Consider the following 25,420-nt stretch of genomic DNA (forward strand, 5'->3'; position numbering starts at 1 on the left):
TCATTTTTAACATTAGTTTTCTGCAGTCCAAATTATAGTTAAGCTTTTAAACATTATTGTTCTGTAGCGCAAATAAGCTACCAAGCCACAGCTAGGCTCTGGTTTTAATGCATTTGAACATATTTTGATTTATTTCATTTACTTATGAGGCTAATGACTATGATCACATGTTATATAAGTAGAATTTGTGATTACAGTTTGATTTGGAAATGTCACATTTTTAAAGTAAAGTTCTCGATGTTCCCATTATTTCCACATTAATTATGAAACATTTCCCAAATTGGGATCAATAAAGTACTTCTATCTCTCTCTCTCTCTCTCTCTCTCTCTCTCTCTCTCTCTCTCTCTATCTATCTATCTATCTATCTATCTAATCTTATCTTATCTAATCTATCTCTCTATCTCTCATCTCTCTCTCTATCTCTACTCCTATCTTCTCTATCTATCTATCTATCTACTATCTATCTATCTATCTAGCTATCTATCTCTCTAAATCTCTCTCTCTATCTATCTATCTATCTATCTATTCTATCTTCTATCTATCTAATATATCTATCTCTACGCTTCTCTTCTCAATCTCTCTCTCTCTCTATCCCACCATCCATCCATCCCATCCCGCCCCCCTCCACCTTCCCCCCCCCCCCCCCCCTCTCACTCTCTCTCTCTCTCTCTCTCTCTCTCTCTCTCTCTCTCTCTCTCTCTCTCTCTCACACAAACAATAACAAAATAATGTCACACAGCATACACACTTAAGTACAACACATGATCATTAAAATAAAATAGGACGGGTTCCAAAAATGCACCCAGCCTTTTAACAGAATGCTTAATATTCATCTGAACAAAAATATATAGCATCTTCCATATTTTGTAGTGTATGAAAGACTCTGAATAAGCATTGTTAGCGGACTACTTGACTACTTTGAGTAAATTAATTACACAGCATTTCTATAGGAAGGTTTCTGTCCTAAGTTTTTTTAATCACTATATGCAAATTTTCACTCCAGTCCAATATTAATTCAGCTGCAGATCTAATCCATGTTGTCCAGTATTCATAATGTTGTAATAATGAAGCGTATTTTCCCCTTCTAACACAGGTAGTTATCCAACCAGACCTGGAGAAGAAGATCATCAAACTGATCAATGACTTCAGGGAGGAGAACGGAGACAAAGGGCCGGTGTCGGGACGACTGACCAACAAGAAGTTACTGGTAAATAAAAACATCCCTCTGACTCTGACACGGTTATATAGACATTTATTTATTAGGATAAACCCCTTGAGATGCACCATATCGTTTTCAAGGGGGTCCCGACAAAAGCAACTTCTTACAGACATACATGAACAAAATAACAGAAAGCAAAGCATGACAAACCACGTGCAGTCTGTTAAGTCAAATTCATGAAGTAATATATACAATCATTACAATTTACCGGCCCGTTGTGACGAGAAGAGAGCTGAGCCAGAAGGCAAAGCTCTCTGTCTACCGGGCCATTTTCGTTCCTACCCTCACCTATGGTCATGAAGGATGAGTCATGACCGAAAGAACGAGATCGCGGATACAAGCGGCCGAGATGGGTTTTCTCCGCAGGGTGTCTGGCGTCTCCCTTAGGGATAAGGTGAGAAGTTCAGTCATCAGGGAGGGACTCGGAATTGAACCGCTTCTCCTTCGCGGCGCAATTAGCCAGTTGAGGTGGTTCGGGCACCTAGTAAGGATGCCACCTGGGCAGCGTTTCCGCCAGGGGGGCGTCTTGCCTAATAATTCGAGACAAGATGGAGAGTTTTTATCGCTTGAAATAACGAAAAGGAAAAAGGACATCCCTCTGTTGGAGGGGCAAAGGAGTCTGGTGGGATTCTTTTCGGAGTATTGAAGATCGTTTCCCCGACATCGGCGGTGCCTGCTACCGGACAACACGGAACGTGCGCGATTTGGACGCGATGAGCGGTGCTAGTGGAGCACGCGCGTGAGCTGCGAGCACCAGAGCCTCGCAGCGGCGAAACTGAGGCTCCGTGGTAAACTGTGGTAACATGAAGAGCCGTTTGGGAGCCGAAACAGCCGGCGCTTTAAAAAGACAGTATCTATAAGGGAAGGCTCAAGTCAAAATCCCACCTGGGCGCCCTAGGGAGGTGTTCCAGGCACGTCCAGCTGGGAGGAGACCGAGGGGTACACCTAGGACCAGGTGGAGGGATTATATCTCTTCGCTGGCCTGGGAGCGCCTTGGGATCCCCCAGTCAGAGCTGGTTGATGAGGGGAAAGGAACGTTTGGGGCTCTCTGCTGGAACTGCTACCTCCGCCACCCGACCACGGATAAGCGGGAGAAGATGGATGGATGGACAATTTGATAGTGTCTAATATATCAGTTTCATCAAGAGCAGAGCAGCTGGAAGTGAGATGATAATGCTGAAACATACCCAATGATGACAGGGATCTAATAGCAGCAAGTCAAGTGTTCCACTCTGTTGGGGCTTTGAACATGAACGCTCTTCTGACAATGCAGGGGGGACAGAGAAATAAATCTGGACAGAGTGTCTAACTTGATAATTTGACGAGTAAGGTACAAAATGCTGCTTTAAATAAGGGGGATAGTTAAAGTAAATGCATTTATGTGGGAGGCGTGTGGCGCAGTGGGTTAGTGCACTGGTGTTCGGATCAGGGGAGCACAGGTTCAAACCCCACTGCAGTCAGCATGTCGTTGTGTCCCTGAGACACTTCACCCCAAAGTGCTCCTGTGGGGATTGCCCACAGTATTGAGTATGTAAGCTTTGGATAAAAGCGTCTAACAAGTGACATGTAATTTAAATATAAGTGGAAGCCAATGCGTGTCTTCTTACATTTAATGAAGGCCATTCAAGTCTGTTATACATTGTGCAGTGATGTGTACGAAAAGGGCAACCAAGAACAAATCTGCATAGTCTGTTGTAGGCTGTGTTAAGTGGAGCAAGATCTGATGTATGTGCATTTTGGTAGAAACATCACAATAGTCCATAATCAGAAGTATAAGTTGAGACGCAATTCTCTTACGGACACTGAGCGTAAAACAATTGCGTAGGACAGTCGATTCCGTAATTGACTTTTTGTAATACATGATTTATATGTAATTGAAATGAAAGTGATTTAAATGTTGTGTTCATGTTGTTTTGTTTGTGTTTACAGGATCTGTACACGGCTCTGCAGAAGTTCAGCTTTAAGAGGGAACACATCGAGGAGTCGATGAAGAGCAGCGTTCTGTACGGAGGAGATCTGCACTCTGCACTCGACTGGCTCTGCCTTAACCTCAAAGACGGTAACAGAGAAATAGATGGATAGATAGATATCATGAAGGCTTCTCATTTCTCTAACTCCCTTCCTCGACTCCTATCCTCGACTCCCCTCCTCGACTCCTATCCTCGTGTCTTAGTCCCGCCCACAGGAGATGCGAGCGGAGGAGCCGAGGAGGGGAACCGAGGAGAGAGGAGAGGAAGCAGCAGGCGGTTAGAGAAATGAGAACTCCTCTCCTCTGAGCGGTCATTTTAAAGAGACGTCCATTAATGATGACAGGAGGCACAGCAGCCCTCTGTCTGATGGACAGATGTGTTCATGACGACTTATATATTTACTTTGAATTCATTCACAGTGCGGTATAATGAGACAATAACAGGCTACAGATGCGGACATACACACACACACACACACACACACACACACACACACACACACACACACACACACACACACACACACACACACACACACACACACACACACACACACACACACACACACACACACACACAATTCAGAATCAAACAAGTATGAGAGCACTCTCATAACGTAACACTATCAGAGACTGGATATATCCCCCCCCTCTCTCTGGTCGTCGCTGAAATGGGGAATTTAAATTAAGCGGCAAAAGTTTTATTTACAATTATTGAAGCATAGAACACCAAACCAACTGAGACCTGTCTGTCTGCCGCATCCACACACACACACACACACACACACACACACACACACACACACACACACACACACACACACACACACACACACACACACACCATTTTGAGATTTTGAGAAAAGGTCAGAATTTTGAGAAAATGACATAATTTTGACATTTTGAGAAAAAATACAGAATTTTGAGATTTTGAGGAAAAATACAGAATTTTGAGATTTTTAGGAAAAATACAGAATTTTGAGATTTTTAGGAAAAATACAGAATTTTGAGATTTTTAGGAAAAGTCAGAATTTTGAGAAAAAGTCAGAATTTTGAGATTTTCCGGAGAGAAAAAAACATTTTGAGAAAAAAAGTCAGTATTTTGTACATGAAACGATTTATGATTACCTAGAAGAACCGGTATTCCTCCATCTTGTGACTGTGTAACTCCCTCTCTTGGATATCAGCATGTGAAGGACACTGTTCAGGAACTAGTTGATGCTCTGGATGTGATGACTACTTCCATTCTGGAGAGGATCAGAAATACATGGATCCTGAGATTGAAGATCAAGCCGGGGACCAGGGATATTTTTCTAACAATATCTCTGAATCTACCGGGTGTTTTCCAGATGAGCTTCCGGAAGGTTTCACCCAGCAGATGCAGGAGGAGAGTCAGAAGAGCAGCCGACCCAAGTTCCAGCCCCCTGCTCCGGAGATACCTGCCCCCCCGAGCCCCAAAGCCCCCAGCATCGCACCCAGAGAGACCCCCAAGGTGTGTGTGTGTGTGTGACAAAATTAGAAAAGTGCCGGTCAAAGGTCTTCTATGTTATTTATTGAGCTTTGAAACAAATTGATATGATTCGATATTACACAAACTAATTATAGTAGATTAATTAACTATTCAAACGTGTACAGTAATTTACAATAACACGGGAATAATAAACGGAGCGCTCTCCCCCTCTCCTGACAACACGCCAGTATCATGCAGCTCGCGGATCCAGTAATGAGTGACCCGACAGTAAAACTAAACATATCTATAACTAGTTTAGGTAGTTTGAGAGGTAATTAAAATAGCTACGTGTGATATTCTAACCTGAAGTGTGTGTGTGTGTGTGTGTGTGTGTGTGTGTGTGTGTGTGTGTGTGTGTGTGTGTGTGTGTGTGTGGGTGTGTGGGTGTGTGGGTGTGTGGGTGGGTGGGATGTAAGCTAAGCTATGTCGTGTCTTGTAACTATGTTGTTTAAAAGAATGAAAAAATAACAAACATATTGTTCTTAACGTTGTGTCTTTCAGGCCTCAGAGAAAGATGAAGCCGCCTGCATGAAGGACTGGATCTTAAGATATGCAGAGCAGAGCAGTGAGGAAGAGGAGGAAGAGGAAGATGAAGCAGGGAAGAAGCCACGCAACCCTGAACTGGAGGAGAAGTTTGACCCAGTAAGTACAAAAATACATAGGTAATAAATAGGTGGTGGTGAGGAGTTCGACGCTCGTGAACTGTCAACAGGAGGGCGGGGGGAGCCTCGCTGCGGGGAAGCAGTGTGTGGACCCGTCAGCGCAACTTACATGATGCCGAATTTAACAAACACATTTAAATAATTGGTTTGAACGGCATAATAATAAGGACGATCGTCCGTTCTGTGATTCTCCAGAACACACAGATGGCCGGTCCGCCCCTTTGTAGCATATTATTTCAATGAGAGATGAGCAGATCGCCACTGGGCTTTCAACTAAAGGCACAGCCACGCAGCTCCTTATGGGTACTGCAATTTGTGAAGTGCTTTCCTCCGTGGTGAAACGATCAGCCCTGCACCATGGAGGAAAGCGGCAGAAAGTCACCTGGAGTTAAAGAGAGCGGGGCTGCGCTGCGTGCATGGCTTCCTTCTGCAGGTAACGGGGAGACGCGCTCTGGCGGCGGTCTCGTTCAGGATCCGAAAATCAAATTTAAATATTTTGCACACTTATTCCACTTATTCCTAGTGTGCCACTGGTTACGGTGCCAGGGGTTGCCGACCCCTGCTCTATGCTAAGCTAAGCTAACTGTCCACTGGATGCATCTTCTTGCAGCTTTGTATGAAGTCGGGATAGTGTAATATATTTTGAACAGCTTACTCACCATTCTTGATAGTTGATCATTTTTGACTTTTTTCTCACAATTGAACTTTTCTTGGAATTTTGAAATGTTATTTAGACTTCGATTTTTTTCACAAAATTTGACTTTTTCCTCAAAATTTCACTTTTTTTTAAGAAATTGATTTTTTTTCTCAAAATTTCACTTATTTCTCAAATTTCGTCTTTTTCTCTCAAAATTTTGATTTATTTCTCAACATTTGACTTTTTCTTCAAAATGTTTTTAACTTGATTATTTATTTATTTATTTATTGTGATACTATGAACTATTTATCGTGTAAACTGGAATGATCCACATCCAGGCTCCCGGGTGTATCTGTGTGTTTTCTTCCTGTATGTTCCTACCTGTGTACATGACATAAACTGCTCATAATCAATTGTCCCTTGCAGGATTAATAAAGTTGTCGATTGATTGATTGATTGATTGATTGATTGATTGATTGATGCATGTTGTTTCTTTCTGTGCAGAATGACCGGTATTTGCTCCTCACGGCTCAACTGTACGACGCCAGAGACATGGCTGCTGTTGCTAAAACAAAAGGAGACAAGACAGGTCAAAGGTCGGCTCAGGACCGGATCCGCATCATCCTGCAAGGTCAGACAGCTCCTCTAACTGAGTCCTGCACTGCAAAAACTCAAAGTCTTGCCAAGCATATTGGTCTGATGCAGTCAGAATATGTATCTACACTTGATATGAGACCAGAGATGGCAAAAGTACACACATCCTTTACTCAAGTAGAAGTACAGATACTCGTGTTTAAAAATACTCTGGCTTTATACCCCAAATCAGCACTTTTGAAACAGGAAGTGAAATAGAGGGATATGAGGCATGGCTAGAATGGGTGATCTGTTTGGTATTTTGAGCAAAACACTTCATAGACATGTTTTTAATATATTTTGTATATATCTGAGACCTATGCTATTGCCTAAAAATAGCATGATAGGTGACCTTTAAGACATTTCTATGACTCGTGTTAAACTCATATATTTCCTGTGTTGTAGAGATGAAGCAGCTGGAGCCCCACCCCATGTTCAATCCGGCTCTAAAGGTGGTGGACGCGCCGCAGAAGGAAAAGAAAACACTTCCTGTCACCGAGGATCTCGCCTTCAGCGTATTCGAACAAACGGAGAAAGCCCCTCCTAAAGAGAAAGGTTTGCAACTCAAACATTAACTTTCTTCATTCATTAAGTGACTTTAACGATGAACTTTGTAATTGTTCTACAAGATATTGTACATATAAAACACAACATACTGTTTGAATTGGATTTTAATATACTACATTATCAAAATAAGGATAGGCAAGGCAAGGTACGTTTATTTATATAGCACCTTTCAACATAAGGTAATTCGTGCTTTACAAAAATGGAAATCATAAGGAAATAGTGCAGCAGAAACACATTTACAATGGCATTTAAAAACAGTCATTAAAAGCTAATATATATACGAATGTAGGGCTCTTTGTGGAGCCATTTTTAAAAACTACAATTTTAAAGCCTGATGTAATGAAATGCAGGATATTTTCTTTGTGTTTTTACACGTGCTTTATGACCTTTGCATTAATTGTTAAAGGTCCCATGTCATGCTTTTCTGGTTATTACCTGTCCCCTTGTGTGTTATGTAGCTTCTGCATGTAAACGGTCTGCAGAGTCTCAAACCCTCAAAGTACACCCTGTAGCGAGTAAAACTCTAACACAGAAAAGACCTGTCTATGCTGCCCCAGAACGCCTCGTTGGACATTTCTCTTTTTCCATTGTTTACTTCTTGGGTATAGTGACGTAAGGTAACGGCTCCGCAGATTGGTTCAAATTGACCAATCCGCGGAGCCGTTACGTTTGGACCAATCCGCGGACTTCCTCACACACACACACTCGGCGGGACGTTGCGAGGCTCGCTGCTGTGAGGAGCGGGACACTGTGAGCTGGCTCACTGGTGTGGGGTCGGCAAGACAGCGAGACACCGCGGAACTCAGCCTGGGCACACACACAAACTCCCAGCCAGGCTGCGGGTGTGTGTGTGTTTCGGGCTGGGTTTCGCTGACGGCCACTGGGTTCACAGGGAGGGGGGGGGGGGGCAGGAGCTCCAACAAGCCGTTTAGGACAGAGAGTGAATACACATACTATACAGAGATGCTGTATGAGAAACCAATGTGAGTTTGGAAAATCCGGTGCCTTGCTCAAGGGCAGGAGGTGAACTGGGACCTCTCCAAGTAGCAGTCCACTGTCCATATTTTAGTTCTGGTCGGGGACTTGAACCGGCGATCCTACAGCTCCCAGTCCAAGCCCCTACCGACTGAGCCACTGCAGGTTGATGGCATTAAAAGATAACATGCAAAAGTATAAATGCACAGAATTTGTGATATTGGATAATTCAGTGTACCTGGTTTATTCTTGTTGTTACTAGGGGGGAAAGTCTTCACACTTTTAGGCTGTGTTCTAAGTTTGAGTGCCAAAAATAAACGAGGCTTTGGGATACATTACTTTTTTAAAACCAACATTTAATCTCACACTTTTTGCTGATCATTTCGTCACACTTTCCTTTCTGTTTACCAGCTCCAGTTGTGAAGAAGAACGAGCCGAAGGACATCCGTGACTTTGACTACACGGCTCGCAGCTGGACGGGGAAATCCCCCAAACAGTTCCTCATCGACTGGGTCCGGAAGAACCTCCCCAAGAGCCCGGCACCCGCCTTCCACAAGGTGCCTGCTGGGAAATACTGGAGGTCCAAGTGAGTGTGTGTGTGTGTGTGTGTGTGTTGGTGTGTTTTATTCCTATACACATGGACATTTTGGTGCGTAAAAATCCACTTCAATTATCAGCGCTCACGACATAAAGGGATGGAAATTGACATATACATGTACTCAAGTTAGGACTTAGATATACAACGTGTGTGTGTGTGTGTGTGTGTGTGTGTGTGTGTGTGTGTGTGTGTGTGTGTGTGTGTGTGTGTGTGTGTGTGTGTGTGTGTGTGTGTGTGTGTGTGTGTGTGTGTGTGTGTGTGTGTGTGTGTGTGTGTGTGTGTGTGTGTGTGTGTGTGTGTGTGTGTGTGTGTGTGTGTGTGTGTGTGTGTGTGTGTGTGAGATCAGCTCTCACGACATGGAAATGGACTTATATATTTACTCAAGTTAGGACTTAGATATACAACGTTTAAGGTATTTGTTCTTTCCTTGCGTTTTTAATAATTTGTTTACAGTTTTTGTTTTCTACTCCGCTACATTTCAATGGGAATTTTTGCTTTTTTACCCTAACCCCCACACAAATCTTATAAAGGGGTATACAATATAAGGTTTTGTTACAGATTAATTGTCCAATTTGTAGATACAAGAACAGCTGAAACAATGAGTTGATTGACAGGAAATTAATTGTCATATTAATAACGCCATTTCTCAATATTTTCTACATTTCTAAAATAAAATGGATCGATTAAATATGATATTTGATCCTTTAATTGATGAATTCCTTATAAAAGTAAAGAACATTTTCTGTACCCTTGTAAAATAATCATTATTTAGTGCTATATATATATTGAAGTATAACATATCCTGCAGTCGTGATATGTTGTGTTATTGAAGTCAAAGTCAACCCTATTTGACCCTATCAGTTCAGTTTGTGTACAGACAGAGAGACGAAATACCGTTTCCCACAATCCAGAATACAAAAATACAAATATGTATATCCTATATATATATACACAATCAACAGACACATTTATACATATGCAAACATTCATACATAAATAAAAGCACAACAATCAATATAAACAAAATAACAGTCACTTCAATATCTTTGAGAATGTGCATTAGTGCAAGACTGTCCATAGCAGCGTGAAGAGTGTCTGGTGCTGGATGTGAGTGTGTGAGGGGTGTTAAAGTCCAGTGGGGGCATAATAATGAAAATCATTTTAAAGCTTAATGTTTAAAACCTATGTCCAACTAGATTTAGAAATATGTTGTATTGATTTCTCTCTCTCAGGGTGCGTGTTCAGAGGACGGAGGACATTCTTGAAGTTTGTCCCACGATCCTGACGGAGGACAGCATGCAGGCTCAACATCTGGCCGCCACTCTGGCTCTCTACACCATGGTGAAGGGACAGGTAATACACAGGTGTACAGTACGACTCACTGAACACTCATTTTATACCATCAGATGCTTCTTAAAGTGGACCTATCATGGTATATTTAAATTATATATTGTAGGGCCATACCTATATAAGGTATATTTATACTTTTCTGGTTTCAAAATACCAAACAGATCATGCATTTTAGCCATGCCTCATTTCGCTCAATTTGCACTTTTTTTAGCTCTGCTCTGCAAGGTCTGATTCTGTGAGAACAGCACCACCTACAGGCCTGGCATATGTACTACAGCGTCTCCAGCGCTTTCGAGCGGCAATGGCCGTGGCTGTCTCCTCCTGATTGGTGGAGTTGGCCCAATAGCCGTAGCGCCACCGTCCTGACGTCAGGACAGTGTTCAAATCTGGATCAGTTTTTATCAGATCCGTTGCAGCCCCTTTTTTAGAGATTTGGGTATGGAGGAAAATAGAGAGGGTTGTGTTTTCTGACACTTGGTGAGTTCTCTGGAACACCAGGGACACATATTCATGTTAAAAGACGTACAAAAGTGCATTTTGCATGATAGGTCCCCTTTAAATTAAGACTGTAGTAAAAAGTACATTTTCTTATCTGATGAAGTTTAGTCGTCTCATTAAGACACTTTTTGAACTCACCAGTGGGGTATTTAATGACGTATTTTATGTTAACCACAGACCTTATTTCAGGATAACCAAAAACACATTCAGGAAACCATTGAATTCCCAGCTTTAAGGACTCATTCCTTTGCTGTTTTTTTTTTAACATCAGTTAAAAGTATACTTCGGGACAATGGTGGATTTAGCATACAATACATCAAAGAAACATACATAGCACAACCCTCTAGTTAAGCTAGACCAGTGTTTCTCAAACGTTTTCATCACAAGGACACTTAACCAATAAAAAAACACTCGCGGACCACCTAACTCCACAAATATCCAAAATCACATCGTTTTTCTAGAACAGATTACAAATCGCCTGAAGATGGTACAAACAAGTGGCAACATGTGTGATGAAGGTGTTGCGCTGGGCTATATCATGCAATTGAAAGTGAAACTTAAGCTCGCTCCATTGCGGAGATATTCCCGCGAGAGTGCGGAAAACTTAAATTGATTTATTTATTTCAAATGTGAAATGCTACCAATATACTCACGGACCACTAGGGGGCGCTCACGGACCACCAGTGGTACGCGGACCACACTTTGAGAAGCACTGAGCTAGATGGTTGTGCTCAGATATTGTACTTGAGTAAAAGTAGAAGTACTCAGATCTGGTACTTGAGTAAAAGTAGAAGTACTCAGATCTTGTACTTGAGTAAAAGTAGAAAGTACTCAGATCTTGTACTTGAGTAAAAGTAGAAGTACTCAGATCTTATACTTGAGTAAAAGTAGAAGTACTCAGATCTTGTACTTGAGTAAAAGTAGAAGTACTCAGATCTTCTACTTGAGTAAAAGTAGAAGTACTCAGATCAGGTACTTGAGTAAAAGTAGAAGTACTCAGATCTTGTACTTGAGTAAAAGTAGAAGTACTCAGATCTTGTACTTGAGTAAAAGTAGAAGTACTCAGATCTTGTACTTGAGTAAAAGTAGAAGTACTCAGATCAGGTACTTGAGTAAAAGTAGAAGTACTCAGATCTTATACTTGAGTAAAAGTAGAAGTACTCAGATCTTGTACTTGAGTAAAAGTAGAAGTACTCAGATCTTCTACTTGAGTAAAAGTAGAAGTACTCAGATCTTATACTTGAGTAAAAGTAGAAGTACTCAGATCTTGTACTTGAGTAAAAGTAGAAGTACTCAGATCTTGTACTTGAGTAAAAGTAGAAGTACCAGAGTGTAGGAATACTCTGTTACAGTAAAAGTCCTGCATTCAAAATGTTCCTCAAGTGAAAGTAGAAAAGTATTCTCATCAAAATATAGTGAAAGTAGCGACAGTAAAAGTAGTCATTGTGCAGATTGGTCCATTTCAGAATAATATATATGATATGTTTTATAATGATTGATCATGAAAGTGTTCTCAAAGCTGGTAAAGGTGCAGCTAGTCTGAATGACTTTGTATACTGCAGGGTAGCTTGAGGATTTACTCCAGGTGGAATATCCGTTGCTGCTTTCTAACCCACGTGTCCCTCTTGAATCCAGTCTGTGCACCAGCTCCTCCCCCCCACCTACAGAGACGTGTGGTTGGAGTGGAGAGACAGCGAGCAGCAGAAACAGGAAGAGAGTCGAACCGCCGCCAACAAACCCAGAGACCAGTTCATCTCCCGCCTGCTGACCCGCCTCAAGCAGCAGCAGAACCAGGACCAGGGGCCCGAGGCTGGGTCTGAGGGCCCGTCGGGGGGGGGAGGAGCAGGGGAGGAAGAGCCGGAGGAGTCCTGGGAGAACCTGGCAGGACTGGATATGGAGGACGGAGGAGGAGGAGGAGGAGGAGGAAGAGGAGAGGTGGAGGATAAGAGCGAGAAGAGAGGGAGGAAGGAAGGAGCTCTGGAGGCGGCGAGGGAGCTTTTGATGAAGCTGAGGAAGTCTCCACTGGCACAGAAACTGAAGGTAAACATACGTGTGTTGTCTTCTCCTGAATTCTGTACGTCTCTTGTTTGTTTTTGATGGCACCTTAAAAGAAGGAGTAGCTCTACTCATCTCTTTGTACCTGTATACTGACCATAAATGATTCTATTCTATTTAATTTAACTTATTAAAGAGCTTTTTAAGAGGCCTTATTCTGCTTTTTGGGGTTTCCCTTTCCTATAGTGTGTTATATAGGTTTGTGTGCATGTAAATGGTCTGCAGAGGCTAAAATCCCCCTATTGGCTAGCGCTCCAACACATTGTAGGTGATAGGATAAGGAGGTGGGATATCTCTAAGTGGTTGACCAATCACAACAGAGCCGGCCAGCTAACCAATCAGAGCGGACTGGGCTCTGGTTTCAAACAGAGGGTGAAAAGAGGTGCTGCTCAGAGATGGCAAAAGTACACACATCCTTTCCTCAAGTAGAAGTACAGATACTCGTGTTTAAAAATACTCTGGTGAAAGTACCTGACCTCCCTTTATATTAATAGAACAATAATGTCATTGTTAGCTAATGAATGTTTCCATGCTGAACAACGGCAACATGACAACGTTTTCATTGGTCCCTCTTCTTTAGAGAAGACCAGGAAATGATGGATACACGGATCGTGTTCAAATCAATAGGCACGCAATGACTCTAAATAATAATGATCACGCCACCAAACACACATTCAAACTAAAGGAACCAGCCTGTTTGGAAAATGTGAGAAGTAGAAAGTACAGGTATTTGAGTTCAACATGTAAGAAGTAGAAAGTACAGGTATTTGGGTTCAACATGTAAGAAGTAGAAAGTACAGGTATTTGGGTTCAACATGTAAGAAGTAGAAAGTACAGGTATTTGTGTTCAACATGTAAGAAGTAGAAAGTACAGGTATTTGTGTTCAACATGTAAGAAGTAGAAAGTACAGGTATTTGGGTTCAACATGTAAGAAGTAGAAAGTACAGGTATTTGTGTTCAACATGTAAGAAGTAGAAAGTACAGGTATTTGTGTTCAACATGTAAGAAGTAGAAAGTACAGGTATTTGAGTTCAAAATGTAAGAAGTAGAAAGTACAGGTATTTGAGTTCAAAATGTAAGAAGTAGAAAGTACAGGTATTTGGGTTCAACATGTAAGAAGTAGAAAGTACAGGTATTTGAGTTCAAAATGTAAGAAGTAGAAAGTACAGGTATTTGAGTTCAAAATGTAAGAAGTAGAAAGTACAGGTATTTGTGTTCAACATGTAAGAAGTAGAAAGTACAGGTATTTGAGTTCAAAATGTAAGAAGTAGAAAGTACAGGTATTTGAGTTCAAAATGTAAGAAGTAGAAAGTATACAGGTATTTGGGTTCAACATGTAAGAAGTAGAAAGTACAGGTATTTGGGTTCAACATGTAAGAAGTAGAAAGTACAGGTATTTGTGTTCAAAGTGTAACAAGTAGAAAGTACAGGTATTTGTGTTCAACATGTAAGAAGTCAAAGTAAAAAGTCGTCAGAAAAATAAGTAGTGGAGTGAAGTACTGATACCAGAAGAATGTACTTAAGTACAGAAACAAAGTATTTGTACTCCACTACTTCCCACCTCTGATGAACCCAGAGAAAATGATCTGAAATGTAAAACATGCCTGAACTAAACACATGTAATTTATTTAATGTGTTTTCAGTTGGAGAGAGAGCAGCTTCCTGTGTTCCAGCACCGGCACCGCGTCCTGGAGGCTCTGCAGCGCCACCCGGTGGTGGTGGTGGCCGGAGAGACAGGAAGTGGGAAGAGCACTCAGATCCCTCAGTTCCTATTGGAGGAGCTTCTGATTGGCTGCCCGGCGGCTCGACCCGTCAACATCGTGGTGACGCAGCCGCGCAGGATCTCTGCCATGAGCCTCGCCTGCAGGGTCAACCAGGAGCAGGGCTGTGACGACGCGCCGGGGTCAAAGGTCAGGAGGGGGTTATTTAACTAAACTTAAACTAAATTAACTAATGTGCATTTAAAAAAGAGGAATAGTTTCGGCGAAAACTAAAAGGTACCATGGGGTCATAGAAAACTATTATGTGGCCCTAATCCTGTTCTGAAGTACTCAGATCTTGTACTTGAGTAAAAGTAGAAGTACTCAGATATTGTACTTGAGTAAAGTAGAAGTACTCAGATATTGTACTTGAGTAAAGTAGAAGTACTCAGATCTTGTACTTGAGTAAAAGTAGAAGTACCCAGATCATGTACTTGAGTAAAAGTAGAAGTACTCAGATCTTGTACTTGAGTTAAAGTAGAAGTACTCAGATCTTGTACTTGAGTAAAAGTAGAAGTACTCAGATCATGTACTTGAGTAAAAGTAGAAGTACTCAGATCTTGTACTTGAGTAAAAGTAGAAGTACTCAGATCTTGTACTTGAGTAAAAGTAGAAGTACTCAGATCTTGTACTTGAGTAAAAGTAGAAGTACTCAGATCTTGTACTTGAGTAAAAGTAGAAGTACTCAGATCTTGTACTTGAGTAAAAGTAGAAGTACTCAGATCTTGTACTTGAGTAAAAGTAGAAGTACTCAGATCATGTACTTGAGTAAAAGTAGAAGTACTCAGATCTTGTACTTGAGTAAAAGTAGAAGTACCAGAGTGTAGTAATACTATGTTACAAGTAAAAGTAGCATAAAATGGAAATACTCAAGTAAAGTACAAGTGCCTCAAAATTGTACTTAAGTACAGTACTAAGTAAATGTACGTAGTTACTTGGCTCTAATGAATGTGTTTTAATGTTGTCATCTCTCCAGTCGTCGCTGTGTGGGTATCAGATCCGGATGGAGAACAGGTCGGCGGAGGGGACCCGCCTCCTGTACTGCACCACAGGGGTCCTGCTGAGGAAACTGCAGCACGACTCACACCTCAGCTCCCTCACACACATCATCGTGGACGAGGTACACACACTTACTATGAGACAGTTTTAAAAAGAGACCTCTCTGACCTCAGATGCATGTGATGGGGTTTCTTAAATGACGTTTAACAACTATTCTTTTGTGGGTGTTTTAGTTTATTTGCTAGTTTTGACTTCTTATTACACACACTAACACTAACCTTTTGCTATCATCTAATCCCTAACTATACAGAAAATCAAGTATATTTAAGCAATAGCTCACGACAGGCCGTGGTATATGCTCATTATATCACAGCTAAGGGGCGTGGTTCGGCCCGACGCGAAGCGGAGGGTCGAACCACGCCCCTTAGCTGTGATATAATGAGCATATATCACGGCCTGAAGTGAGCTATTGCTTTTATAAAACGGTTACCAAGTGTGGCAATATGAAAGAAAAATACACACTCTAATTTAAATAGTTGTTATTATTAAATAATGATGTTCAAAATAAAATAGTCCCCCCGTTGCCTTCTGCACAAAACATAGTGCGAGGTGGTTGCTATGCAACAACACTAACAACAGCTAGCGAACATATTAGACAGAGAGCGTTGATCCATTATTTGGCTATTTATTTACATTAATGTGTATGTTGCCGTTTATTGTGCACCCACTGAAAAACTGTCCAGCATCAGTAGCATGGCTTACGTGGTTATAGGCTGAGGTTGTTCTAGGCTGTTGCTTGGCGTGGCGAGAATATTGCTCCACTTTCTCCGGTCCCCGAGATTCGGCTTCCAGTAGCTCTGGAGAGAGCTTTCGCACCTGTGGCCACTAACGGTCATCATTTCTCTGCTTTGTTTCAAGACCCGCATCAGAAAGCTTTTGAATGGTGATACTTTTCCAGTTGGTCGACCTGCTCTTCACGTAGCTCTACATGTCGTCGTTTAGGTGCTTTTTGTTCTGGAGATAGGCACTCGCACTCCTCAATCCACTCCTCCATAGTAAGACCCCCCCCCCCCGGAGGTCGAAGTTAATCTTAAATGTTTTTGCGGACCTTTTTGATTACAGATTTGAAAACATCGTTGCTCGCTTTAAAAGTAGCACAATTCATTATGTCAAACCTTGGAAAGTATCTAAATATCCCTGCCCTAATGCCAAAGGAACTGCACACTGAATATGTTTTTGCCGTTTGATGTCTATGTCTGGACCGCTGCGTAAAAAGGAGGGTTTCTGCCCCGTTACTTCTCCGCTGCTTTCTTGTTCCAGTTTGAAAAGCAAACTGCAGGCAGTTTGCTTTTCAGCCCAACTGTATACTGTTTATCTCAGACGCGGAGGGATACTGAGTTGTTGTGAAAAGTAACTTACAATTCTACCCGTGGTATACGCTCAGTATACCACGGCTAAGAACCAATCAGATTGCTTGATTTTACTTGTCCGTTTTATAATAAAACCTTATTTCATTTCTTAACTATAATTCCCTGGTACGCCTGTTCCCCCCCCCAAGGTGCACGAGCGCAGCGTGCAGTCGGACTTCCTGCTGACCATCCTGAAGGACGTGGTGATGAAGCGTTCGGACCTGAAACTGATCCTGATGAGCGCCACGGTCGACTGCAACAAGTTCTCCTCGTACTTCAACCGCTGCCCCGTCATCAGCATCCCCGGGAGGACCTTCCCCGTGGAGGTGAGGGGGGATTCACTTTATATATACTTAGAAAGTCACCTATTATGCAAAATCCACTTGTTCACGTCTCTTCTACATCAACATGTGTCCCCTCTTCTTCATGTCTCTTCTACATCAACATGTGTCCCCTCTTCTTCATGTCTCTTCTTCATCAACATGTGTCCCCTATTCTTCATGTCTCTTCTTCATCAACATGTGTCCCCTCTTCTTCATGTCTCTTCTTCATCAACATGTGTCCCCTCTTCTTCATGTCTCTTCTTCATCAACATGTGTCCCCTCTTCTTCATGTCTCTTCTTCATCAACATGTGTCCCCTCTTCTTCATGTCTCTTCTACATCAACATGTGTCCCCTCTTCTTCATGTCTCTTCTACATCAACATGTGTCCCCTCTTCTTCATGTCTCTTCTACATCAACATGTGTCCCCTCTTCTTCATGTCTCTTCTACATCAACATGTGTCCCCTCTTCTTCATGTCTCTTCTACATCAACATGTGTCCCCTCTTCTTCATGTCTCTTCTTCATGTCTCTTCTTCATCAACATGTGTCCCCTCTGTGGAAAGAGACTCTGAAAGTTTCAGGAACAAAGATTCTCTCTCTTTTTGTCCTGATCCATTTCTATAAAAACCTGTCTGAAAATGAGCTGATCAGATTTTGGCCACTTTATGATGTCATAACGATGTTTTGTCTTGTGTAACCATTAGCCAATCACCAACCAAGGTAACCCCCCCCCCCCCCCCCCCCCTTATCACCTGAATCTCCTCCTAGAGCACCATTGAGTTCTTTGTAACCAAATCTCTCTCAGAGGGGCGTGGGGAGGGGCTCCTTATTTTCATCTAAAGTAACAGACAGAGAATCAGCACTTTGGAAACAGGGCTGAAACAGAGGGGATTATGGGATGCTGCAATGATCTGTTTGGTGTTTCAGCCAATCAGAGACAGGCTCTGGATGTAACTGAGACCTGTGATATATTGATGAGAAACAGTATGATAGGAGATCTTTAAAGTGGAAATAACAGAGATATCTACAGAGCTGAATCCAGATCAGATGTTATGTTAAATGTTTGTTGTTTGTTTTTCATGTATTGTGTCTGTTGATGTTACATCTGACCTTTAAAGTATCATCGTATCGTATCGTATAAGAGATAGGGCACGTCTGAGTATTTTTGGTTTACGATTAGGCTACGAAGGGCTAGAGCTGCCAATATAATACATATATAAACGATTGAACTCAGCACCTGTAACATTTAAATGGGATTATTAAAGTATTACTGATTCTGATATGACAGTAAGTAATCGTCCATTAAAGAAATCCCTTTTATTTTCCAAAAAAGCTGCACATTAGGCTGATCGTTGAGGCTTTTATTTCTCCATTTATTTATTTATTGTAAATGCACCTAAGGACATTTTTAAGTCTTCTTTTTGTCTCCAGGTGTCTCACTTAGAGGACATAGTGGAGGAGACCGGCTACCTCTTGGAAAAAGACTCGGAGTACACTCAGAAAATCCTTGAAGACGAGGAGGAGGTGAACATCTCCTTCAGTCAGAAAGGAGGGAAGACGTCTCAGCACCAGGTACCGTCTGCTTTTATACACTTTTATACACAATATACTGTTTTCACAAATACTTTATACCGGCACAAATACATGTAAATATATTTCATATGTATACATCTTTATTTATTTATATAGCACATTTAATCTCTCTGATCTTGTACTTAAGTAAAAGTAGAAGTACTCAGATCTTGTACTTGAGTAAAAGTAGAAATACTCAGATCTTGTACTTAAGTAAAAGTAGAAGTACTCAGATCTTGTACTTGAGTAAAAGTAGAAGTACTCAGATCTTGTACTTGAGTAAAAGTAGAAGTACTCGGATCTTGTACTTGAGTAAAAGTAGAAATACTCAGATCTTGTACTTAAGTAAAAGTAGAAGTACTCAGATCTTGTACTTGAGTAAAAGTAGAAGTACTCAGATCTTGTACTTGAGTAAAAGTAAAAGTACTCAGATCTTGTACTTGAGTAAAAGTAGAAGTACTCAGATCTTGTACTTGAGTAAAAGTAGAAGTACTCAGATCTTGTACTTGAGTAAAAGTAGAAGTACTCAGATCTTGTACTTGAGTAAAAGTAGAAGTACTCAGATCTTGTACTTGAGTAAAAGCAGAAGTACCAGAGTGTAGGAATACTCTGTTACAGTAAAAGTCCTGCATTCAAAATGTTCCTCAAGTAAAAGTAGAAAAGTATTATCATCAAAATATAGTGAAAGTAGCGACAGTAAAAGTAGTCGTTGTGCAGATTGGTCCATTTCAGAATAATATATATGATATGTTTTATAATGATTGATCATGAAAGTGTGTGTGTGACCTCTCTGCCTCCAGGAGTTCATATTGAGCCCCTCCTCAGGCTGGGATCTGGGTCCTGATCTGGATCACTTCAGCAGTCGCACCCGGCAGGTTCTGCAGTACATGAACCCCAACAAGATCAACATGGACCTGCTGGTGGACCTCATCGCATATCTGGGTACCAATCATCATCATCATCATCATCATCATCATCATCATCATCATCACTATATCATCAATAGTACACATTAATGCAACTTATTTTACGACTTTATTTGCTTTGATAATTAAGATCTTTGTATACAAAAAATAGTTTAAAAGATATGATGGTTTGTTATGAATTAAACTAGCCAACAGTTTATCAAAGGACAGCTTTTATAAACCTATCCAGAGATGTGAAAAGTACACACATCCTTTACTCAAGTAGAAGTAAAGATACTCGTGTTTAAAAATACTCTGGTGAAAGTAGAAGTACTGACTAAACTTCTTTACTCAAGTAAAAGTAAAGAGGGCTTTGAAATGTACTTCAGTAAAAAGTACCCATAACTAGCAGCTGTTTTAAAGAGTACCTGACCTCCCTTTATATTAATAGAACAATAATGTCATTGTTAGCTAATGAATGTTTCCATGCTGAACAACGGCAACATGACAACGTTTTCATTGGTCCCTCTTCTTTAGAGAAGACCAGGAAATGATGGATACACGGATCGTGTTCAAATCAATAGGCACGCAATGACTCTAAATAATAATGATCACGCCACCAGACACACATTCAAACTAAAGGAACCAGCCTGTTTGGAAAATGTGAGAAGTAGAAAGTACAGGTATTTGGGTTCAACATGTAAGAAGTAGAAAGTACAGGTATTTGTGTTCAACATGTAAGAAGTAGAAAGTACAGGTATTTGTGTTCAACATGTAAGAAGTAGAAAGTACAGGTATTTGTGTTCAACATGTAAGAAGTAGAAAGTACAGGTATTTGGGTTCAACATGTAAGAAGTAGAAAGTACAGGTATTTGTGTTCAACATGTAAGAAGTAGAAAGTTCAGGTATTTGTGTTCAACATGTAAGAAGTAGAAAGTACAGGTATTTGTGTTCAACATGTAAGAAGTAGAAAGTACAGGTATTTGTGTTCAACATGTAAGAAGTAGAAAGTTCAGGTATTTGTGTTAAAAATGTAAGAAGTCAAAGTAAAAAGTCGTCGGAGTAAAGTACTGATACCAGAAAAATGTACTTAAGTACAGTAACGAAGTATTTGTACTTCCCACCTCTGAACATATATAAATGTTAAATATCTGTAATTCTTTGTGCTCTACAGATAAGTCCCCTCAGTTTGCAGAGATGGACGGAGCGGTGCTCGTGTTCCTCCCGGGTCTCGCTCACATCCAGCAGCTGTTCGACCTGCTGACCTCCGACAAGAGGTTCAGGGACAAGAACAGGTGACACGCACGCACGCACGCACGCACGCACGCACGCACGCACGCACGCACGCACGCACGCACACACACACACACACACACACACACACACACACACACATACCATGTATACATCACTTCAGGGGACATTACATTGACTTACATGCATTTCCTGGAGACTTATCCTAACCTTAACCATAACCAACACATGCCAAACCCTAACCCTAACCCTAAACCAAGTCTTCACCCTAAAATTAATGATTCCCCTTATTGGGACCTCCATTTTGTCCCCATAAGGGAGGCGAGTCCCCACACGTGACTGTGTAAACAGATTTAGGTCCCCACAAGTATAGTAATGCTAGGACACACACACGCACACGCACGCACACACGCACACACACACACACACCCCCCTGATTACACTTACTTACTTTAACCTAAGTAACATTTTAAATGCATGACTTGAAGTGAAGTATCTGATTACTTCTTCTTCTTCTTCTCTGTCTTCAGGTTCAAGATCGTCGGTCTGCACTCGACTCTCTCCTCTAAAGACCAGGCTGCTGCCTTCACAGTGCCCCCTGCTGGAGTCAGAAAGGTACTACATGCTATATATCATTGATAAAAAGGAAAATACATCAATAAGGGTAATGTAGATAAACCTTTATAGGTATAATCATTTGAGGAAATGTATGACTGAATGCTTTGTGTCTCTTTAGATTGTGTTGTCAACGAACATTGCAGAAACAGGCGTCACCATTCCTGACGTCGTGTTTGTCATCGACACCGGAAAGACTAAAGAAAACAAGTAAGCAAACCAATACATTGCATATTAAAGTATCGATGGATTATTATCTTCTTTCATTAAGTCATGGCTCATTTCAACATGTGTTCCCCTGTCTCCTGATTTAAATGTTAGCCTCTGAAAGCAGATCATGCAGAAAAAGAAGTGTCCTAATGTCTGTCCCTAAAGAAGAGTAATGTAGTGAAACATGTCTAAAAAAACTAAGATATTTTCTTTAGCTAAATATCATCTTTTCGGGGCTGCTGTGCTGAAGCATGCTCAGATCTTCAGATAACTTCACCTAAAAGCTTAAAAGTGCTGCTTTATTGTACTTAAAAGTGTTAACTGAAGAATGACATGAAGGGAAAGTCAGTGGATCAACAAGATCCTGATCTAAGGACAATAGAAATCTGAAATAAATGTCTCTTAATCGGGATTGCAGTAATATTAAATAAGACCTTTTCAGGTTCATAATAGTATTTTGTGTCTCAACTGTGACATGTTCCTATGCTTTAATGTTCAAAAAGATCTTTATTTGAGCCTTTTCAAACCATTTAAATGCAGAAACACCTATAACAAACTAAAGGAAAGGCAAAACCACAAAAAAGCATAGTAGAGCCCGTTTAAAAACATCACTCAAGTGTAACTCTTATTTCCTGTGTGGCGTTCAGGTACCATGAGAGCAGTCAGATGAGTTCCCTGGTGGAAACGTTTGTCTCCAAAGCCAGCGCCCTCCAGAGGCAGGGCCGAGCGGGACGCGTCCGCAACGGATTCTGCTTCAGACTCTACCCCAAGTTCAGGTGAGGAAACACTAAATAGTTGAACAACAAAGCGGGAAAATCCTGAATGTAATCTTCCAATATCAGAGTCCACATGATAACAAAGGTTTCCCAACTGTAGCTGTGAACATGACAGGATGTCTGATTACCTAGAAGAGCATCAGGACTGTTTGAGGCATGTGATAGCTATGTGATTAACATGATGATTCAGCCTCTATGGAGATAGACATATGACAAGCATGATCATTTCTGACGTGGAGCTAATCTGAAGTAAACATTGAATACTGCTTTCTATTCCTCCATCTTGTGACTGTGTAACTCCCTATCTTGGATATCAGCATGTGAAGGACTCTGCTTTGTGTCTCAGGTTTGACTCCTTCATGGATTACTCGATTCCAGAGATTCTGAGGGTCCCACTGGAAGAGCTCTGCCTGCATATCATGGTATTTAAAACCTCTTTAAAGTAGAGACACTACATACTGATATACACCTGAACATCAGCAGGAGAGGACTCTTTAAAGTAGAGACACTACATACTGATATACACCTGAACATCAGCAGGAGAGGACTCTTTAAAGTAGAGACACTACATACTGATATACACCTGAACATCAGCAGGAGAGGACTCTTTAAAGTAGAGATGCTACATACTGATATACACCTGAACATCAGCAGGAGAGGACTCTTTAAAGTAGAGACACTACATACTGATATACACCTGAACATCAGCAGGAGAGGACTCTTTAAAGTAGAGACACTACATACTGATAAACACCTGAACATCAGCAGGAGAGGACTCTTTAAAGTAGACACTACATACTGATATACACCTGAACATCAGCAGGAGAGGACTCTTTAAAGTAGAGACACTACATACTGATATACACCTGAACATCAGCAGGAGAGGACTCTTTAAAGTAGACACTACATACTGATATACACCTGAACATCAGCAGGAGAGGACTCTTTAAAGTAGAGACACTACATACTGATATACACCTGAACATCAGCAGGAGAGGACTCTTTAAAGTAGAGATGCTACATACTGATATACACCTGAACATCAGCAGGAGATGACTCTTTAAAGTAGAGACACTACATACTGATATACACCTGAACATCAGCAGGAGAGGACTCTTTAAAGTAGAGACACTACATACTGATAAACACCTGAACATCAGCAGGAGAGGACTCTTTAAAGTAGACACTACATACTGATATACACCTGAACATCAGCAGGAGAGGACTCTTTAAAGTAGAGACACTACATACTGATATACACCTGAACATCAGCAGGAGAGGACTCTTTAAAGTAGAGACACTACATACTGATATACACCTGAACATCAGCAGGAGAGGACTCTTTAAAGTAGAGACACTACATACTGATATACACCTGAACATCAGCAGGAGAGGACTCTTTAAAGTAGAGACACTACATACTGATATACACCTGAACATCAGCAGGAGAGGACTCTTTAAAGTAGAGAAACTACATACTGATATACACCTGAACATCAGCAGGAGAGGACTCTTTAAAGTAGAGACACTACATACTGATATACACCTGAACATCATCAGGAGAGGACTCTTTAAAGTAGAGACACTACATACTGATATACACCTGAACATCAGCAGAAGAGGACTCTTTAAAGTAGAGACACTACATACTGATATACACCTGAACATCATCAGGAGAGGACTCTTTAAAGTAGAGACACTACATACTGATATACACCTGAACATCAGCAGAAGAGGACTCTTTAAAGTAGAGACACTACATACTGATATACACCTGAAAATATGTCCTTTTTAAACGTGTTTTCTCTCCTTTCTGGTAGAAATGTCAGTACGGTTCCCCGGAGGAGTTCCTGAGTCGAGCTCTGGATCCTCCTCAGCCTCAGTCGGTCTGTAACGCCGTCAGCCTGCTGAGGAAGATCGGAGCGTGTCACCCCGAGAAACACATCCTCACCCCGCTGGGTCACCACCTCGCCTCCCTGCCCGTCAACGTGAAGATCGGGAAGATGCTGATCTACGGAGCCATCCTCGGCTGCTTGGAGCCCATCGTACGTTTCCTCCATACTTTACCTTTAGGGCTGTCAAACTCAATTTAAAGGTCACCTATTGTGCAAAATCCACTTCTTCATGTCTCTTCTACATCAACATGTGTCCCCTCTTCTTCATGTCTCTTCTACATCAACATGTGTCCCCTCTTCTTCATGTCTCTTCTACATCAACATGTGTCCCCTCTTCTTCATGTCTCTTCTACATCAACATGTGTCCCCTCTTCTTCATGTCTCTTCTACATCAACATGTGTCCCCTCTTCTTCATGTCTCTTCTACATCAACACGTGTCCCCTCTTCTTCATGTCTCTTCTACATCAACATGTGTCCCCTCTACTTCATGTCTCTTCTACATCAACATGTGTCCCCTCTTCTTCATGTCTCTTCTACATCAACATGTGTCCCCTCTTCTTCATGTCTCTTCTCCATCAACATGTGTCCCCTCTTCTTCATGTCTCTTCTCCATCAACATGTGTCCCCTCTTCTTCATGTCTCTTCTACATCAACATGTGTCCCCTCTTCTTCATGTCTCTTCTACATCAACATGTGTCCCCTCTTCCTCATGTCTCTTCTACATCAACATGTGTCCCCTCTTCCTCATGTCTCTTCTACATCAACATGTGTCCCCTCTTCTTCATGTCTCTTCTCCATCAACATGTGTCCCCTCTTCTTCATGTCTCTTCTACATCAACACGTGTCCCCTCTTCTTCATGTCTCTTCTACATCAACACGTGTCCCCTCTTCTTCATGTCTCTTCTACATCAACATGTGTCCCCTCTTCTTCATGTCTCTTCTCCATCAACATGTGTCCCCTCTTCTTCATGTCTCTTCTACATCAACATGTGTCCCCCTCTCTTCATGTCTCTTCTACATCAACAT

The 25,420-nt window shown here is 41.4% G+C and overlaps 1 protein-coding gene across 1 annotated transcript in view; it reads left to right on the forward strand.

Annotated features, from left to right (window-relative positions):
• dhx29 (DEAH (Asp-Glu-Ala-His) box polypeptide 29) overlaps positions 1 to 25,420 on the forward strand; it is a 46,706-nt gene that overhangs the window by 1,944 nt on the left and 19,342 nt on the right. Inside the window, exons 3-22 of the mRNA XM_034125816.1 lie at positions 1,095 to 1,208; positions 3,150 to 3,279; positions 4,539 to 4,681; positions 5,201 to 5,341; positions 6,503 to 6,629; positions 7,037 to 7,186; positions 8,585 to 8,759; positions 10,004 to 10,124; positions 12,255 to 12,659; positions 14,319 to 14,585; positions 15,412 to 15,555; positions 16,993 to 17,169; positions 18,598 to 18,738; positions 19,539 to 19,680; positions 20,818 to 20,938; positions 21,428 to 21,512; positions 21,634 to 21,722; positions 22,370 to 22,498; positions 22,845 to 22,920; positions 24,319 to 24,543. Of these exons, the coding sequence (XP_033981707.1) occupies positions 1,095 to 1,208; positions 3,150 to 3,279; positions 4,539 to 4,681; positions 5,201 to 5,341; positions 6,503 to 6,629; positions 7,037 to 7,186; positions 8,585 to 8,759; positions 10,004 to 10,124; positions 12,255 to 12,659; positions 14,319 to 14,585; positions 15,412 to 15,555; positions 16,993 to 17,169; positions 18,598 to 18,738; positions 19,539 to 19,680; positions 20,818 to 20,938; positions 21,428 to 21,512; positions 21,634 to 21,722; positions 22,370 to 22,498; positions 22,845 to 22,920; positions 24,319 to 24,543 (3,102 nt within the window). The remainder of the gene's footprint in view (positions 1 to 1,094; positions 1,209 to 3,149; positions 3,280 to 4,538; positions 4,682 to 5,200; positions 5,342 to 6,502; positions 6,630 to 7,036; positions 7,187 to 8,584; positions 8,760 to 10,003; positions 10,125 to 12,254; positions 12,660 to 14,318; positions 14,586 to 15,411; positions 15,556 to 16,992; positions 17,170 to 18,597; positions 18,739 to 19,538; positions 19,681 to 20,817; positions 20,939 to 21,427; positions 21,513 to 21,633; positions 21,723 to 22,369; positions 22,499 to 22,844; positions 22,921 to 24,318; positions 24,544 to 25,420) is intronic.

The sequence above is a fragment of the Trematomus bernacchii genome, unplaced genomic scaffold (genome assembly GCF_902827165.1).
Source record: "Trematomus bernacchii unplaced genomic scaffold, fTreBer1.1, whole genome shotgun sequence".
Taxonomy (NCBI): domain Eukaryota; kingdom Metazoa; phylum Chordata; class Actinopteri; order Perciformes; family Nototheniidae; genus Trematomus; species Trematomus bernacchii.